The 18,723-nt window shown below is 45.4% G+C and overlaps 1 protein-coding gene across 2 annotated transcripts in view; it reads right to left on the minus strand.

Moving 5' to 3' along the window:
- The window catches only part of ACADSB (acyl-CoA dehydrogenase short/branched chain), a 37,177-nt gene that overhangs the window by 17,867 nt on the left and 587 nt on the right, over positions 1-18,723 (minus strand). The window contains exons 2-10 of one of the 2 annotated variants that reach the window (XR_013214464.1): positions 17,700-17,862; positions 17,129-17,229; positions 9,771-9,977; positions 8,672-8,842; positions 7,866-7,991; positions 7,248-7,340; positions 4,270-4,359; positions 1,089-1,944; positions 401-891 (exon numbers count right to left, since the gene is read on the minus strand). Coding sequence is in view for 1 of the 2 variants with exons in the window: in XM_077258479.1 (XP_077114594.1) it covers positions 401-500; positions 1,807-1,944; positions 4,270-4,359; positions 7,248-7,340; positions 7,866-7,991; positions 8,672-8,842; positions 9,771-9,977; positions 17,129-17,229; positions 17,700-17,862 (1,189 nt within the window). In the remaining variant the exon portion in view is untranslated. The remainder of the gene's footprint in view (positions 1-400; positions 892-1,088; positions 1,945-4,269; positions 4,360-7,247; positions 7,341-7,865; positions 7,992-8,671; positions 8,843-9,770; positions 9,978-17,128; positions 17,230-17,699; positions 17,863-18,723) is intronic. The other variant, XM_077258479.1, reaches the window with a different exon arrangement.

Genomic DNA, 18,723 nt, shown 5'->3' on the forward strand with positions numbered 1-18,723 from the left:
ATACATAACTGCAATCAATCGCTTCCTATAACCATCAACAAGCTCCGTACACCACTTAACTGGAATTTTGATCCACTCTTCTTTTGCAGACTGCTCCAGGTCTCTCATATGTGAAGGCGCCTTCTCCCAACAGCAATTATAAGATCTCTGCACTCGTTACAGCTGGAGATCGGCTATAACTTACACCGTGCTCCCGGCGGCACAGGAGCTGGGCCCGCAAGATCGTCATGGCGTAAATTTATGTCATTTTGAGGGAACCTCTTCCGGACCATGACGTAAACTTACGTCAAATCTCTTGAAGGGGTTAAAGGTTTTGTGAAGCCAAGGGAAGAAAAGTGGGACACACATACGGCTACTCCAAATACATCCCACTGCATGTACATATTGTAAGACGTCTTACCTATCTTTGCATCCCTGTAATATTTCTCAATAGGATAATCCTTGGTAAATCCGACACCTCCCATCCACTCCAAACATTTACTGGTTGTCATTCCAGCCAACTTAGGGGGAAAAAAAAAAAACACATGGAAAATTATTTTTCTGATTTATAAATGGTTTGTGTAGACAAAAACATAAAAAGTTATAACATAAAATAAGGAAAAAAATGTAAAGTGAAGCTAAGGTACATGGAAACTGTCAGCAAGAAGACGCTCTTATTAATAACAATTAGTGATGTGTGAATATACCCGTTACTCGAGATTTCTCGAGCATGCTCGGGTGTCCTCCGAGTATTTTTTAGTGCTCGGAGATTTAGTTTTTCTTGCAGCAGATGAATGATTTACAGCTGCTAGCCAGCCTGAGTACATGTGGGGGTTGCCTGGTTGCTAGGGAATCCCCACATGTACTTATGCTGGCTAACAGATGTAAATCATTCAGCTGCGGCAAGAAAAACTAAATCTCCGAGCACTAAAAAATACTCGGAGGACCCCCGAGCGTGCTCGAGTAGCGAGTATATTTGCTCATCACTAATAACGATCCTACTGCTCTATTTAGTGAATGACTGTATAATGCTGTGAACGGCCGGGGGTCTTATATCCTGTGAAGACATATGGGAGGCATTAGTCCTAATGGAGGCTGTATTGGGACACGTGCTGTCCTGTGGACTTTACAATGCTACATCAGGTGCCGCATATACAGGCTATCCTCAGAGTCCGAATACTTGATCTCCGTAATATGGCACCGTATGGAGCATAAAGGTCCCGTAATCGTCCAATGCCCCCCTATGAGTGCCCTATTATGACATCTTCCAAGTAGATATGTAATGCAGTCATGTGGATGAGGCCTAAGGCAATGATTAGTATGGATGTTTATGCGTAAATTAACCAATCTATTCAGATTTTTTTTCCTTCACTTTTTAGGACTGTTTCTTATATCCATTTTCCCGGTAATTATCTTAGGTGGGAAAACGAAGCCCCAATGTCAGCGAGCGGAGTAATATCTGACTTCCATGCCTGTGGCGCCACCTGTTGGTGATAAAATAGGATTTGAGGACTATTATAAAAGGAATACTCTAGACAAGGCCGGTGTGGCGCCTCCTGCAGGGCCTGAGAGGATGGTGCATGACCCCAAGTTTCAAACCATGTGCCGTGCACGACCCCCTGATCATATAGCTGTGTAGCGGGGTAATTTGCTCCAATGTTTGCAAAGTTCCCATAAGTTAGAAATATGTCTCCATCTAGAAGCAGTAAAATAAGTTTCTCGGAATAATCCCTAATCTGTTCTGTGCCAGATCCAAAGTCCAACAACGTCAGAAGGAAAAGGTAAAGTATTTGGAAAGTGAACGATAAGTCGGAAGATTGTGATCACCTCAGAGGCAAAGTACTTTGCCATGCATGCCTCCTTCTTGAAAGGTCTTCCAGCTTCCTTTAGTCTGGCTGCGTTGTAAGTGAGTAGTCGGGCGGCTTCCAGCTGGGTGGCCACGTGTGAGATCTGGTGCTGCATGCCCTGCGCAGAGGGGAAGAAAGGGGAGATGTGGTACTGGTACACGGCGGAGGGTGAGAGGCGGAAATCCAACCAGGAAAACATCTGAACAAGGTTTCGCACCCCCCTATCTTTAAGACAGTTTCTCCAAAATGTAAGGTCTAATAAGCTGCCATGTGCCTTTAACAGCCACGGGTGGATCAGAGCTGTTGACCAGTTAAATCTCACCGTCAATCATTTAACATGCGCTAGCCGGAAGCGTGTCACAAATCCCACCCATATCATGTGATCGCAGGGCGCCGATGGATTGTCAAGGCAGACGGCGGTTTGCCGATGACCCCTGTGCCTGTCATCGTGAATCTCTTGTGAATGCCGGCTTGTGGCCGGCATTTATAGGAGATCGCAGTTTCTGCTATACATAGTGCTGAAGCCCTGTTATGTATAGCACGGATAATTGTATGATCGCAGCTTTGAGCCCCCTAAGGGGACTATTAAATGAAGAAAAAAAACAAAACAAAAACAAAAGTTTAAAAATAAACAAACAAACAAAAAAAAACAAACAAACACAAAAGTTCCAATCACCTCACTTTTGCCCCATAGGAAATAAAACAATTAAAAAACATTACACACATTTGGTATCGCTGTGTTCAGAAATGTTCGATCTATGAAAATATGAAATAAATTAGTCCGATCGGTAAATGGCGTAACAAGAAAAAGAAATCAAAAACGCCAGAATTACGTTTTTAAGGTCACTGCAACATTGCAATAAAATGCAATAACGAGGGATCAAAACATCGTATCTATCCCAAAAAGGTATCAATAAAGACATCACCTCGGTGTGCAAAAAAAAAAAAAAATAAGTCCTCACCCTGCCCCAGATACCAAAAAATGGAGATGCTGTGGGTCTCAGAAAAAGGTGACAAAAGCAAAAACTTTTTTTCATACAAATTTTGGAATTGTTATTCGCCACTTAAATAAAAAATACACTATACATGTTTGGCATCAGAGTACTCGTACTGACCTGGAGAGTTATATTGCCTGGTCAGTTTTACCATATAATGAACATGGTAAATAGAAAACCCAAAAAACAATTGTGGAATTTCACTGGGTTTTATTTGCAATTTCACTGCACTTGGAATTTTTTTTTCAGTAATCTATATATGGTAAAATCAATGGTGTCGTTCAAAAGTACAAGTCGTCCCGCAAAAATCAAGTCCTCACACGGCCATATTATCAGAAAAACAAAAAAAAAACAAAAAATGTATGGCTCTGGGAAGAAGGGGAGGAAAATACAAACAAAAAGCGGCCCTGTGGTGAAGGGGTTAAGGCCTCATTCAGACGTCTGTTTTTCACTGAGGTCATATACCCATTATAGTCTATGGGGCTACACACATGTCCGTGCTTCTTTGCAACCCCATACATCCGTTATTGAAAAGCGGATAATCCAGCATCCAAGATGGCAAAACTGTGTGGGCTCAATGTGGATTTTATTATGGCTTTCATGACGCGCTCCTTGGATGCTGGATCATCTGTTTTTCTGTTTGCGGTCACCTTCTCTGGGGGGCTTCCACGCATGGGAGGGATTCTTATGGTCAAAAGTGTTTTTGGTTTTGTAATAATAATAATATTAGCAAATTCCTCTAATTAGAAACGTAGTATAGTTCTTCTGATAAGCTATGTCGCTTACCTGATCTGCAGGGCATTGCAGTAGTTTAAGTATCCATGGTAACGTCAACTAACTGTCACTATAAGAATAGAATGGTCATAACCCAATGTATACCCAAGCTACTGCACTGCCCAAGAAGTAAATGACAGTGAATCAGAAGAACTATACTACATTTCTAATTGGAGGTATTTTCTAATATTATTACACCTTCTACATATTGGGAAAGGATGTTAGAGATGGGAATACCCCTATATATAACTGCTGGTCCCTGTGGTATATTGACGGGCTGGAAAGGAGTAAAAGATTGTGAATTACACAACGACTGATGGTAGTTACACTTTATTTTCAGCGTCAAAAGAAAAAGGGGCTCCATAAGAAAAACTAAAGAAATAAAGTCAGAAGGGTCGGAACAAGTGAAAGGTTGGACAGGACGACTATACTGAGCCAAAATGTGCAGGGTCAGGCTTTAATGTCATAGAACTGGGCAACCCCTTTAATCGTCTAATTATTATATTCAGATGTCGGGGGAGGGAGCACTCCTATTGGTTTACAGGCTCGTCAATCAAAAAATGTCCATTGCACTGACGGAAGATACAGACGCAGGACAATCATACCAGCGGCTTGTATATAATAAAAACTAATGGTAACCTACGGAACGCCAAGTAATAAAGACCGACACAAACCTGAAAGTCGAATATTCTCTTTCCAAACTGGATCCTTTGTTTGGTGTATGGAATTGTGTTATCAAAGCAGCCCTGCGCCAGGCCCACCATCTAAAAATCAATGAGAGAAATGAGATATTGATATCAAATAATATTTTCTTAACAACAAAAATATATATTTTATTGCAGGGGGAAGCGGTGTCTGGTCCCCTCCTTAAAGGGGTTGTTTGGACATATGATATGGTCACCCAGGAGGATATAACAGATAATGGGTGGGGGTGCAGAATATCGGACCCCCACTGTTATGATATTGATTACCGATCCAAGCACAGTGCATCAATATCATATGGTGCATTACCCGAAAATCCCAGCAGTGTCTGCCTATACTAGCATGGAGATTTAGCAGCAAATTTCACACATTACGATCCTGCTGCGTGTTGATGTGATCAAAAATCTTATGGACTTGATAAAGACCAAGTGCCATAAATGTAGAGGGCCAAGGCTTGGAATTTATCCTGCATCATTATAAGCTTATGCTGCACTGTAACAGGATACGGCGGCAGAAGACAGAAGCTTTTGCTGGATATATAGGGTTAACTGAGTGCTATGTATTGTGTAGAAGCATCAGCGGTACCAATATGTCTGTGGGTCCATGCGATCACGTGATTGACAAATGTCTGCCAAGAACAAAAAAGTTGCTATATATATATATATATACCGTATATACTCGAGTATAAGCCGAGATTTTCAGCCCAAATTTTTGGGCTGAAAGTGCCCCCTCGGCTTATACTCGAGTCACGGTCGGCGGTGGGGTCGGCGGGTGAGGGGGAGAGGGCGCTGAGGCATACTTACCTGCTTCCGGGGCTCCTGGCGCTCCCCCTGCCCGTCCCACGGTCTCCGGGTGCCGCAGCCTCTTCCCCTGTTCAGCGGTCACATGGGACCGCTCATTAGAGAAATGAATAGGCTGCTCCACCTCCCATAGGGGCGGAGACACATAATTCATTTCTCTAATGAAGCGGTGCCGGTGACCGTAGAGGAAGAGGCTGCGGCACCGAAGACCAGCTGTCCGGGGGAAGGAGCGGCACGCCGGGAGCAGGTAAGTATCGCATATTCACCTGTCCGCGTTCCACACGCCGGGCGCTGTCTCCATCTTCCCGGCGTCTCTCTCTCCGCACTGACTGTGCAGGTCAGAGGGCGCGATGACGCATATAGTGTGCGCGCCGCCCTCTGCCTGATCAGTCAGTGCAGGGAGACACCGGGAAGATGGCGCCGAGGAGCTGCAAGAGAGGTGAGTATGTGTTTTATTATTTTTATTGCAGCAGCAGCACAGCTATGGGGCAATAATGGACGGTGCAGAGCACTATATGGCACAGCTATGGGGCAGTAATGGTGCAGAGCACTATATGGCACAACTATGGGGCAGTAATGGTGCAGAGCACTATATGGCACAGCTATGGGGCAATAATGGTGCAGAGCACTATATGGCACAGCTATGGGGCAATAATGGTGCAGAGCATTGTATGGCACAGCTATGGGGCAATAATGGTGCAGAGCACTATATGGCACAGCTATGGGGCAATAATGGTGCAGAGCACTATATGGCACAGCTATGGGGCAATAATGGTGCAGAGCACTATATGGCACAGCTATGGGGCAATAATGGTGCAGAGCACTGTATGGCACAGCTATGGGGCAATAATGGTGCAGAGCACTGTATGGCACAGCTATGGGGCAATAATGGTGCAGAGCACTGTATGGCACAGCTATGGGGCAATAATGGACGGTGCAGAGCACTATATGGCACAGCTATGGGGCAATAATGGTGCAGAGCACTATATGGCACAGCTATGGGGCAATAATGGTGCAGAGCACTGTATGGCACAGCTATGGGGCAATAATGGACGGTGCAGAGCACTATATGGCACAGCTATGGGGCAATAATGGTGCAGAGCACTGTATGGCACAGCTATGGAGCAATAATGGACGGTGCGGAGCACTATATGGCACAGCTATGGGGCAATAATGGTGCAGAGCACTGTATGGCACAGCTATGGGACAATAATGGTGCAGAGCACTATATGGCACAGCTATGGGGCAATAATGAACGGTGCAGAGCACTATATGGCACAGCTATGGGGCAATAATGGTGCAGAGCACTGTATGGCACAGCTATGGGGCAATAATGGTGCAGAGCACTATATGGCACAGCTATGGGGCAGTAATGGTGCAGAGCACTGTATGGCACAGCTATGGGGCAATAATGGTGCAGAGCACTATATGGCACAGCTATGGGGCAATAATGGTGCAGAGCACTATATGGCACAGCTATGGGGCCATAATGAACAGTATGGAGCATCTATTTTTATTTTTGAAATTCACCGGTAGCTGCTGCATTTTCCACCCTAGGCTTATACTCGAGTCAATAAGTTTTCCCAGTTTTTTGTGGCAAAATTAGGGGGGTCGGCTTATACTCGGGTCGGCTTATACTCGAGTATATACGGTATATATATCTCTCGACAAGAAAAAAAAAAAGTGTGGAAAAAAAGTATTTTTTTCACATACAATACATTATATTACCTATGTATAGCACAAAAAAAATCCCTGAACATATAAGGTATCCACAAGACCATAATACACTTCAGAATTAATTTAACTGATTATTTTGCATAGAAACAAAGAAAAAAAAAAAAGCTAAAACAAAAAGTTTTATTCCACTTTTTTTTCATTTTACCAATGTGGAATAAAGCCTTTTGTTTTAGCCTTCTTTTTTTCTGTTTATATGTAGCCCAAAACCGTGCTGAAAAAAATTCATAACAAAGCCTCATGCAACCATGTAGGTAAAAAAACAAAACAAGTTATGGTCGGGTTTGTTTTCAGTGTATGTTTGGTGCAGTTTTTCTTTGCAGAATTCAGACCAGATCTGCAAAGCCTGAATCCACTGCTCAGACAGAAGTCATTTTAGTCGCTAAGACAAGTGAACGTATTCCAGCCGCCATCACCTGGGCTGCGATTCCAATCCGGCCTTCATTCAGCATTCCTATAGCGTATTTGTAGCCATGTCCTAGTTTGCCGAGGATATTGCTTTCTGGAACCTGCAAACAAAAATGAAAAAGGAGATGGAGAAGAAATCAGAGAAATCAAACAAGTTTGTCCACATTTTAAATAGTCACGGCTTCTCTGCAAATACCAAAGTCTGTAATTCTCAGGTTATCTCCTGCAACCAAACCCTGAATTAATAGGGATTTTTGCAGTTTACAAACTGCGAGGTCGTCTGATCATGTAACGTGCATAGTGACGAGATATCACGAGACTGCAGCGGCCGAGAGAAATCACTACGAACAAGACAACGCAGAGCTTGGCCATCATGGTCGTGATATGGTTTGTCACTCTGTAGGAGCAAAAAATTAACAAATAAAACAGCAAATTGCGCCATTCCAACTGTTGAGATACTACAACAACCAACATGCCCTGAGAGACTGGGAGTTGTAGTTCCACAAGAGCTGTATTACAACAAGTTGCTGTGCCCTGAACTAGACAGATAGAATTGGTCGTGCGAGTATAATAAAATGTTTATCTTAATATTTTAAGCACCGTTTCTCCTTCCTCCCACGTCATACCTTAACATTGTCAAAAGTCAGCCCACATGTTGAAGACGCTCTGAGTCCTAGTTTATCTTCCTTTTTCCCAATATGGAATCCTTCCGTTTCCTTTGGAACGATGAAGCAGGTGATTCCTCTGTATCCCTGACACATATATATATATAAAAAAGGAAAGTCATCAATCAAGAGTGGTATCCATATGTACGGCTGCAAGGTGTCCTGACGGCGCAGTTACCCTCCACCTCCTCCAACTGACCCAATGACGGGGGAAGGAATGCGATGGTTTAACCCAAGGAACGTCTGTATCGCGGAGGAAATGATTATTATTAAGCGGGTTTTCCACTAGAATGATCTTGGGGAGAGGTAATTACTACTGATTAGCAGCTGATCTGCAGGACCCAGGAGCGGACACGGACAGTGAGACAGAGCTGCGCTCTTCCGCTCCTTACACAGTTTACCTCCAAGAGCTGCAAGCTGCTGATTTACAAGGGTGTTAGGTGCCGGACCCCAACTGATCTGATACTGATGATAGGTCTATAAGATAATTACTGATTGCACCACCATTGGATGGTCTCTAACAATTTTTTTGTACAAAGATATTAAATGGAGGCTTTTCAATAAATTGGGACCAGGAAATGTCCCCTAATTGCGACATCTCATCTCCATATGCCAAATTTAATGGTGTCATATACAAGTCCTTTAAAGACAGCTGATGACAAGTAGTTAAAGGGAAATTGGCGCAAAAGAAGAATCTTGATGTTGATTAACAGAAACAAACCAAAAGAAACGAAGAAGCGGCCTCAGCACAGAAGAGGGGAACCTACAGCAGAGACGTCTGCGTTTGCCATCACAAGGAAGACCCCCGCCTGCTCAGAGTTACTGATCCACATCTTGGAGCCGTTGATGACATAATAATCCTTGTGCTTCTGAGCTGTGGTTTTCAGGGAGAAAGCATCACTGCCCGCACCGGCCTCTGAGAGACAGAAGCTTCCCACCTGCACAGAAGGAACAAACATTAACTTTGTAGCCACAGGGTAAAATGCATTTGTGCTGCATTCATGTGCTGTCTGGTACTGACCACCAAGTAAAGTGATGGCATATGCCGTCAATTTCGGACTGGTGGGTGTTCGTGAAGAGCGAGCCTGCTCAGATAAGGTGTTACCCGAACACACCCGTGTCCTAATCAAGTATGCACCTTATACGAGCACGCTCGCTCATCACTAATCTTGAGAATGACGGGGTCACAGTGCTGTCTGCAGGGAACCCCACTATATGGTAAAAACTTAGAGGTTGGCTCACTGAACTAGCACTGCAACACCTCCATTGTATAGATGAATGCGAGCACAAGAGGTGGTCGTCCTACAAATAATAAAGTCATGGCATATCCTTGCGATATTTCATTACTTTATAAGAAGGACAAACCCTCTTAAAGACTATGAACAACATCAGTACATAAAATAGTCTACCATTTCTATCTACAGCTCCCATGCAATGCTATACATCTCCATCATTACAGACTGAAAAAACCCCAAACCCCTGTGCTGTCTTATCCTTCAGTCATACGTCATCCCCTTTAATCTGCTCCTTCTCCTACTGTCCGTAGGTCATCAAAGACGGAATAATTGCAGGTGACTGCCGTATCTGGCTACACAGGTTGCTTCTAGTCTACAACCATGGAAAGACAAAGCTCTGTAAAGCTGCTTCATATATTTCTATGTTTACTGGTGCAATAAAAAGAATGGTCGCAAAGGTGGACATAACTTGGCATGTGTATTTTAGGAATAGGGGATTTGCACTCCATTAGAATGATAAAGGGCACAAGTGTCATGTTTGCATGGGACTGCCATTGTGCACGGATGTATCTGATTAGCAAGCCTCTACTTATAAAGTCGTTATAGGTATTATTGGAGCTCCATTCCTCACCGTGTCTGTGCACAGCCTGGGCAGGTATGTCTCTTTCTGTTCTTCTGTGCCTAATCCCTGGAACAAGGAGGTGATGAGGGTATTCTGGATGTCACAGAGCACGGACACAGAGGGGTCCACCTTGGCTAACTCTTCAATCACAAGAATCGAGGAGAAAAAAGACGCTCCTGTGCCACCGTACTTGGGGTCCACATCTATACCCATCAGCTGAAAGAGAGGAGAGAGGTTAAAAGGCTGAGACAATGCAAATCACAAAACATAGTTTACTACAGAGGTCAGAGCTCGACAGCAAAAGTGACCGTCTGAAAAACAGGATTTTTGGTTGCTTACCGTAAAATCTGGTTCTCGGAGCCTTCATTAGGGGACACAGGAACCATGGGTGTATGCTGCTGCCACTAGGAGGCTAACACTATGCAAATACCCTACCGACAGGAAGTAGGATATTCAGTTAGTGAGAAAGCAGTAGGAGAAGCAACATGTAAAAGATAGAAACTCAAACTAACAATATAACACAATAAACAGAGCTGTTCAACTTGGGAGGGTGCTGTGTCCCCCAATGAAGGCTCCGAGAAACAGATTTTACGGTAAGCAACCAAAAATCCTGTTTTCTCTATTGCTTCATTGGGGGACACAGGAACCATGAGATGTCCCAAAGCAGTCCCTGGGGAGGGAACAGCAGAAAACTCCATTCAGGTCGGAGAACTCACCACTGCCGTACGCGAGATCCTTCTGCTAGGTTGGCGTCTTCCGAAGCATAGGTAAGGACCTTATAAAATTTGGCAAACGTGTGAATGGAAGACCAGGTTGCAGCTTTGCAAAGTTGTAGGGCAGATGCCCCATGGTGTACTGCCCAGGAGGCGCCTTCTGCCAGGTAGAGTGAGCCTCAATCCCAGGGGGAGGCACTCTGTTCTTGACCCGGTAAGCCTCCGAAATTGCAGTTCTGATCCAGTGAGCAATCGTAGCCTTGGAGGCCAGCAGGCCTCTTCGCTCACCATCTGGAATGACGAATAGAGCGTCCGTCTTCCTAAAGGGGGCGGTCCTAGCCAGATAGGTCCTCACCACCCTGACCAGGACTAACCTGTTCAGTGAACGCTCCAGAGAATGAGTCGGAGCAGGACAAAAGGAAGTGAGGACAATACCCTCATTCAGGTGAAAGGTGGTCATCACCATGGGAAGGAAGGCAGGTGAAGGTCGCAAAATCACCTTATCCTGGTGAAGAACCAAGAAAGGGGGCGACAGGAAAGTGTCGCCAACTCCGAGACGCGCCTAATGGAGCTGATGACTACAAGAAACACCACCTTCCAGGACAGAACGGACAGGGAAACCTCCCGGAGAGGTTCAAAGAAAGAACCCCTCAGGGCCTCCAGAACAAGATTGAGGTCCCAGGGGTCCACAGGAGTCCGGTACGGAGGAGCCGCATACGCAACGCCTTGAAGAAAGGTTCTGACCTGAGAGTGGGAAGCTAAGGTCTTCTGGAAAAGAATTCAAAGGGCTGATACCTGACCCTTTAGTGAACAAAAGGTCAAGGCCAGCGTCAGCGTCCTGCCTGGAGAAATGCCAGAATGGAAGGGAGAGAAAGGGACATCGTCGGAATGTCATTAGACTCACACCAGCAGAAAAAGGCTTTCCAGGTCCGATAATAGACCCAGGAAGATGACTGCTTCCTAGCCTGGATCATGGTGTGAATCACCCGATCAGAAAATCCTGACGCTCTCAGACCCGCGGTTTCAACAGCCATGGCGTTAAATTGAGCGACTGAGAATTCTGGTGGCAGATCGGTCCTTGGGACAGCAGATCTGGCCTGTCTGGACGAGGGGGCGTCAGCGAGAAGATTGACTAACTCTGCAAATTAAGACCTTCTGGGCCAATCCGGTGAGATCAAAATGACCGGCACCCCATTTGCCTTTATCTTCTTCAACAGCCTGGGAAGAAGGGGTGGAAAACAGAAAGGGAAGCACGAACTGCGACCAACAAACGGCCAAGGAATCGGCGCCCACCGTGAGAGGATCAGAGGACATGGAGACGATCCGTGGAACCTTCATGATCAGTCAGGACGCCATGAAGCACACATCCAGGGTCCCCCATCGAAGGCAAATCTGATGGAAGACCTCCTGATGCAGGGACCATTCCCCTGCCGCGAGGCCCTCGCGGCTAAGAAAATCGGCGGCCCAGTTGTCCACGCCGGGAATATGCACCGCGGATATCGCTGGAAGTGTCACCTCTGCCCAAAGGAGGATCTTTGATACCTCGGCCATCGCCAAGGCACTTAAATTCCCTCCCTGGTGATTAACATATGCCACCGCCGTGGCATTGTCCGTCTGAACTCGGATTGGCAGATCCATGAGAAGCCTTTCCCAGTGACGGAGGGACAGAAGAATGGCCCTTATCTCGAGGATGTTGATCGGCAGAGAGGATTCCTCTGCCGACCAACGTCCCTGGACAGTCAGATGGTGAAACACGGCACCCCAGCCAAGAAGGCTGGCGTTCGTCATCACCACTTACTAGTAAACAGTTAGGATGTACCGGCCCTGTAGGATGAGAGAGGATGACAGCCACCAATTGAGAGATCGTTTGGCTCTGGAAGAGAGAGAACAGACCCATCCCACTGTGAAAGGATGGCCTGCTGAAGTGGTCCTGAGTGGAATTGGGCGGAAGGGATCGCCTCCGCCGCTGCCACCATCCTCCCTAGGACCTTCAGGAAGGAAAGAAGCTGATGGCCCTGTAGAGAGAGAAACTCTGTTGGAGGATTGCTTTCTTCTCTTTGGGAAGAAAAACCTTTGTCTGACAGGTGTCGAACAGCATGCCTAGAAAAAACAGGCGCCGAGTCGGAACAAGGCAGGACTTTTTCCTGTTAATAAGCCACCCGAAACGGGACAGGGTGTCAAGAAAGATGGCCAGGCTTTCCTGGGCCTGAGAAAAAAACAGAGCCTTTATGAGGATATCATCGAAATACGGCAAGAGCACTAAACCTCTGATCCACAAAATGGCCATCAACGCTGCCATGATTTTTGTGAAAACCCTGGAAGCGGTTGCGAGTCCGAACGGCAGGGTGACAAACTGGAAACTGTCGTGCTGTACCACAAAACGCGGGTATCTCTGATGCCCTGGGAAAATAGGAACATGGAGATAAGCGTCTTGGATGTCTAAGGAGCACCCCTTTGTTCAGTACCTTAAGATCCAGGATGGGCCGAACCGCGCCGTTTTTTTTTTTTCTCTTCGGCACCACAAACAGGTTCGAATAGAAACCTGTGAAACTTCCCGGTCTGGGACGGGAGCGATTACCCCCAAACTGAGAAGGGAGGCGATGGATGCAAAGAAACCCAGCACCAGAGAAGGATTTCTTGGGGACGGGATACGAAGAATCGATCTCGGGGTCACTATTCGAACTCTATTTTGTATCCTGAGGATACAACCTCCCTGACCGTTGTGTCCTCCACTGAGGCGAGCCACACGTCTCTGAAGAAAAAAAAAAAAAAGGAGACGACCGCCCAGCCTGGGAGATGTACCGAGACCTCAGTGTGAGTCATGCCGAGGAAGATCTGCCCTGTCCATTTCTGGAAGATCTACCTTGGGATTACCGGAATGCCAGGAAGGGGTGGGTTTAAAGGAAACCTTCTTCCTAACCTGGCGAGACTGCGGCCTCTGCTGGTGGGAAACCACCTCTTTCTCCGTGAAACGGCGAAAGGACCGAAACTGCGCTTCGGATGAGGCCGGTGAGATTTGGACTGGGGAAGAAAGGAACTCGAGCCCCCGATGGCGTCCTTAATAATTTGATCCAACATGGAGCCGAACAGAAGTGACCCCTGGAAAGGCAGGCTGGTAACGGACTTTTTTGACGACAAGTCTGCCTGCCAGTCCTTAAGCCAAATAGTCCGACGTATAGCCACGATATTGCTGGATGTCTGAGCTGCGCAAGACGAGGCATCCATGGAGGCAGAGACCAAGTAGTTCCCTGCGTGAGAAATCTGGTTGGCGAGATCCGCTAGATCTTCCGGCCGAGCTCCAGCAAGAATGCTCTGACGGAGTTGTTTGGCCCATCTGGCTATGGATTTCGAGACCTAAGTAGAGGCAAAAGCCGGACATAATGTAGAACCGGCCACTTCGAAGGCTGATTTTGCAAAGGATTCTATAATTCTGTCATTGGCAACCTTGAGGGATGCTCCATTAGTAAGCGGGAGGACCTTGTTGGTGGACAGTCTGGAAACTGGCGGGTCCATCGCCGGAGAAGCTGTCCAGTTGGCGGTGAGCTCGGGAGAAAAGGGATACAGGACATAGAGGCGCTTCCCTCTTTGAAAGCGCCTGGTCTGGTTCTCTCTTTCCTTGGCAAGTACCTCCTCAAATTCTTTATGAGGAGCAAAGACCTTGGAAGGTGGTTTAGACTGTCTAAACGAAACTGCCTGATCTGCGGGTTCCGTAGAGGTGTCCTTGATGCTAAAGGTGTGGTTGACCGCAACAATGAGGCTCTGCACCATATCCCTCATGTTGGAGGTTTGTTCCGAAACAAGGTCTGAATCATCCTCTGTTGGTGCATCTGAAAACGCCTCGCCTGGCTCGGCACAGGAGGATCGGGAAAAGGCACACCGCCGGGAAGGACCGGGGGGCGAGATTGAAAAGAAACGACGCACACAGAGGTAGATAAGGGTCTAATGAAAGACCCGTGTCCACCTCCTACTGCCACTAAGCTAAACTGAATATCCTACTTCCTGTCGGTAGGGTGTATACTGCAGAGGAGGTGCTAACTTTTTCATTTGCATAGTATCAGCCTCCTAGTGGCAGCAGCATACACCCATGGTTCCTGTGTCCCCCAATGAAGAGATAGAGAAAATATGAGGGGCAGAGGAAAGGTCCCTTTACTTAATCGCACGCCCCTCAGATGATTTGGGGGAAACAAAATCAGGCAACTTGAATTTTAATGCACAATGTGTTTCTCGCGGAGGCGTCTAGTGTTGGCTATACTTGTAATTTGCCTAAGGCCGGCGTCACACTGGCGAGTTTTACGGACATATGAGCGCAGAAAATACACCCGTAAAATACGCATAACACACGGCCCAATGATTCTCTATGTCCCAGCTCCTATCAGCCGTATTTTACGGATCTGTATTATACGGTCTTCTACGGCCGTACAAAATCGCAGCATGCTGCGTTTGTCACCGTATTGCGCAAAAAAAAAAAATCGCCAATGAAAGTCTATGGGGGCAAGAAAAATACGGATTACACACGGACCAGCAGTGTGACTTGCGAGAAATACGCAGCGGTGTTCTATAGAAAAGCCGGTAATTCAATTGCCGGCTTTTCATTTCTCCTTCCCAAACCCGACAGGATATGAGACATGGTTTACATACAGTAAACCATCTCATATTCCTTTTTTTTTTGCATATTCCACACTACTAATGTTAGTAGTGTGTATGTGCAAAATTTGGGCACTGTAGCTTGTAAAATAAAGGGTTAAATGGCGGAAAAAATTGGCGTTGGTTCCCGCGCAATTTTCTCCACCAGAGTGGTAAAGCCAGTGACTGAGGGCAGATATTAATAGCCTAGAGAGGGTCCATGGTTATTGGCCCCCCTGGCTACAAACATCTGCCCCCAGCCACCCCAGAAAAGGCACATCTGGAAGAGGCGCCTATTCTGGCACTTGGCCACTCTCTTCCCACTCCCGTGTAGCGGTGGAATATGGGGTAATGAAGGGTTAATGTCACCTTGCTATTGTAAGGTGACATTAAGCCAGATTAATAATGGAGAGGCGTCAATTATGACACCTATCCATTATTAATCCAATAGTACGAAATGGTTAATAAAACACACACACACATTATTTACAAGTATTTTAATGAAATAAAGACACAGGTTGTTGTAATATTTTATTATACTGGTAATCCACCTGAAGACCCTCGTTCTGTAACAAAGGAAAAATAAAAAAAACAACATCTCATACCTTCCGACGCTCAGGTCAAGTCCCACGAAGTAAATCCATCTGAAGGGGTTAACCCATTTTACAGCCAGGAGCTGTGCTAAAGCAGTGCTCGTGCCTGTAAAACCCCCGGGGAATGAATGGAAAGCGGGGTGACCTGTAGTTACCTTGAGTTGCGGTGAGGCGCCCTCTGCTGGATGTCCTCATATGAACTCGAGCGGGAGAACTTTTACCAGGCTCCAGTTCATGAGGACATCCAGCAGAGGGCGCCTCACCGCGACTCAAGGTAACTACAGGTCACCCCGCTTTCCATTCATTCCCCGGGGGTTTTACAGGCACGAGCACTGCTTTAGCACAGCTCCTGGCTGTAAAATGATTTAACCCCTTCAGATGGATTTACTTCGTGGGACTTGACCTGAGCGTCGGAAGGTATGAGATATTGTTGAGTTTTTATTTTTCCTTTGTTACAGGACGAGGGTCATCAGGTGGATTACCAGTATAATAAAATATTACAACAACCTGTGTCTTTATTTCATTAAAATACTTGTAAAAAATGTGTGTGTGTTTTATTAACCATTTCGTACTATTGGATCAATAATGGATAGGTGACATAATTGACGCCTCTCCATTATTAATCTGGCTTAATGTCACCTTACAATAGCAAGGTGACATTAACCCTTCATTACCCCATATCCCACCGCTACACGGGAGTGGGAAGAGAGTGGCCAAGTGCCAGAATAGGCGCATCTTCCAGATGTGCCTTTTCTGGGGTGGCTGGGGGAAGATGTTTTTAGCCAGGGGGGGCCAATAACCATGGACCCTCTCTAGGCTATTAATATCTGCCCTCAGTCACTGGCTTTACCACTCTGGTGGAGAAAATTGCGCGGGAGCCAATGCCAATTTTTTCCGCCATTTAACCCTTTATTTTACAAGCTAGAGTGCCCACATTTTGCACATACACACTACTAACATGAGTAGTATGGAATATGCAAAAAAAAAAGGGATATGAGATGGTTTACTGTATGTAAACCATGTCTCATATGTCGGGTTTGGGAAGGAGAAATGAAAAGCCGGCAATTGAATTAAATTTAAATACAGTGTGTGTGTGTGTAAAATTATATATATATATATCTATATAATACACATACTGTATATATGTTTTAACGAACATTTGAGCACATAAATCCATTAGATGTCGGTTTTGCAAGCCTGAGAAAATATCGCAGTACGGATTACATACGGAGGATGCCATGCGCAAAATACGCTGCCACACCGTGCCTACGGATGACATACGGATCACTATTTTTGGAACATTTCTGCGTATTACGGCCGTAAAATACGGACCGTATTTTCATACGCTGAGTGTGACGCCGGCCTAAAAGACACTTATTTCTCTTAGCTTTGGCTGTAGAGGACACATTTTTAGCTAACAGTAAAAAATAATACCAACCCCGAGCTCAAACAGTCCTTGAATGACGGAATTGTCCATTTTTGATTCGGCGTCCATGGTTTTCACAAGTGGTCCGATTCGGTCCTGGGAAAATTTTCGTACTGAGTACAAAAAAAAAGAGATTAGAAAGGACATTACTTATTTATTTTACTCATTTATATAGAGGCATTAATTCCACAGCGCTTTACAGACATTTTCATCGCTGTCCCCAATGGGGCTCACAATCTACATTCCCTATCAGTATGTCTTTGGAGTGTGGGAGGAAACCGGAGAACCCGGAGGAAACCCATAAAAACACGGGGAGAACATGCAAACTCCTTGCAGATGTTGTCCTTGGTGGGATTTGAACCCAGAATCTCAGTGCTGCAAGGCTGTGTGCTAACCACTGAGCCACTGTGCTAACCACTGAGCCACTGTGCTAACCACTGAGCCACTGTTTTTTACAGCATCAGCAAAAGCAGAAATTTCAAAAGTCTCACGCACACTCCTGTTTTTTTCTGATTACATTTGAGAACTGCTGTTTTTTTTAAATCTGCAGCATGTTAATTCTTTCAGCGTCTTTGTTACTTACCCATATCTCGCAGCATGCCCTCTTCTTCTGTGAACGTCTCCAGTGGAGCAAACACGGCTCCTTCCTTGGGTTCTGCAGCCAAAACATCGGCTTTAGAAGATTTTAAGCGACAATGGAACTTCTGGGATGTAACCAGCCAGGACCGCAATCCTCTGCCCAGTAACTAAAACGGAAGAGTAAAAATATCAGTACAAAAGAGACAGAAACATCTGAAAACAGAACTACGTATAATATAGGAGAGCAGGTTTATTGGTTATCAACATGAAACGTAGAACCCCCTACACCACGTACACTTCTAGGGGCTTACCGGACCCCCTCATGTTATTCGGAGACATTTTCCACCATTTTATTGAGCGCTGCAGAAAACATTTGCAGCGATTTCCACACAATTTATATAAAATGCAGCAATTAAGTATTCGCAAAACTTGATTGATGGCGTAACACACATTTTATATACATACAACTTTCCTTTTTTTTTTAAAAGGGAAGTTACAAAAAAAATACATTCCTATTTCTGACGTGTTTCAGCTCTCACCATATGGGTAAAATTATACATTGTATTAGTTTGGACAGTTAAACAGGCAGTAATAACAAATATGTTTTATTTTATTTGCATTCTGAGAAGAGTGATTACATTTTATTAATCGTTTTAAAAATATAGAATTTATTTATTTTTTTTTTTACATAAAAAATACAGTCGACTGTATGATGGCTGCGCCGGGTACTACACATCCACTTTCTATTCAAATCAATAGGGGGTGAATATGCAGCAACCAGCTGTAGCCAATATTCCTGAGACAGAGCAGTTCCACCTGCCAGTGACACTGAACAGCTGATTGGGGGGTGCCAGGTGTCGCACCCCCACCCAAAGACATTGATGCCTTATCTTAAGAATAGGCCATCAATGTTAAAGTCACAGACAACCCCTTTAAGATTCCTTTGTTGTGCACCATGCAGGATCCCCGGCATTGGGGGTCACGAAGCTTTCCTTTATTTATTTATTCTATCTGCTCCCTATAATTTG

Source organism: Ranitomeya variabilis, chromosome 4, assembly GCF_051348905.1.
Source record: "Ranitomeya variabilis isolate aRanVar5 chromosome 4, aRanVar5.hap1, whole genome shotgun sequence".
Lineage (NCBI taxonomy): Eukaryota > Metazoa > Chordata > Amphibia > Anura > Dendrobatidae > Ranitomeya > Ranitomeya variabilis.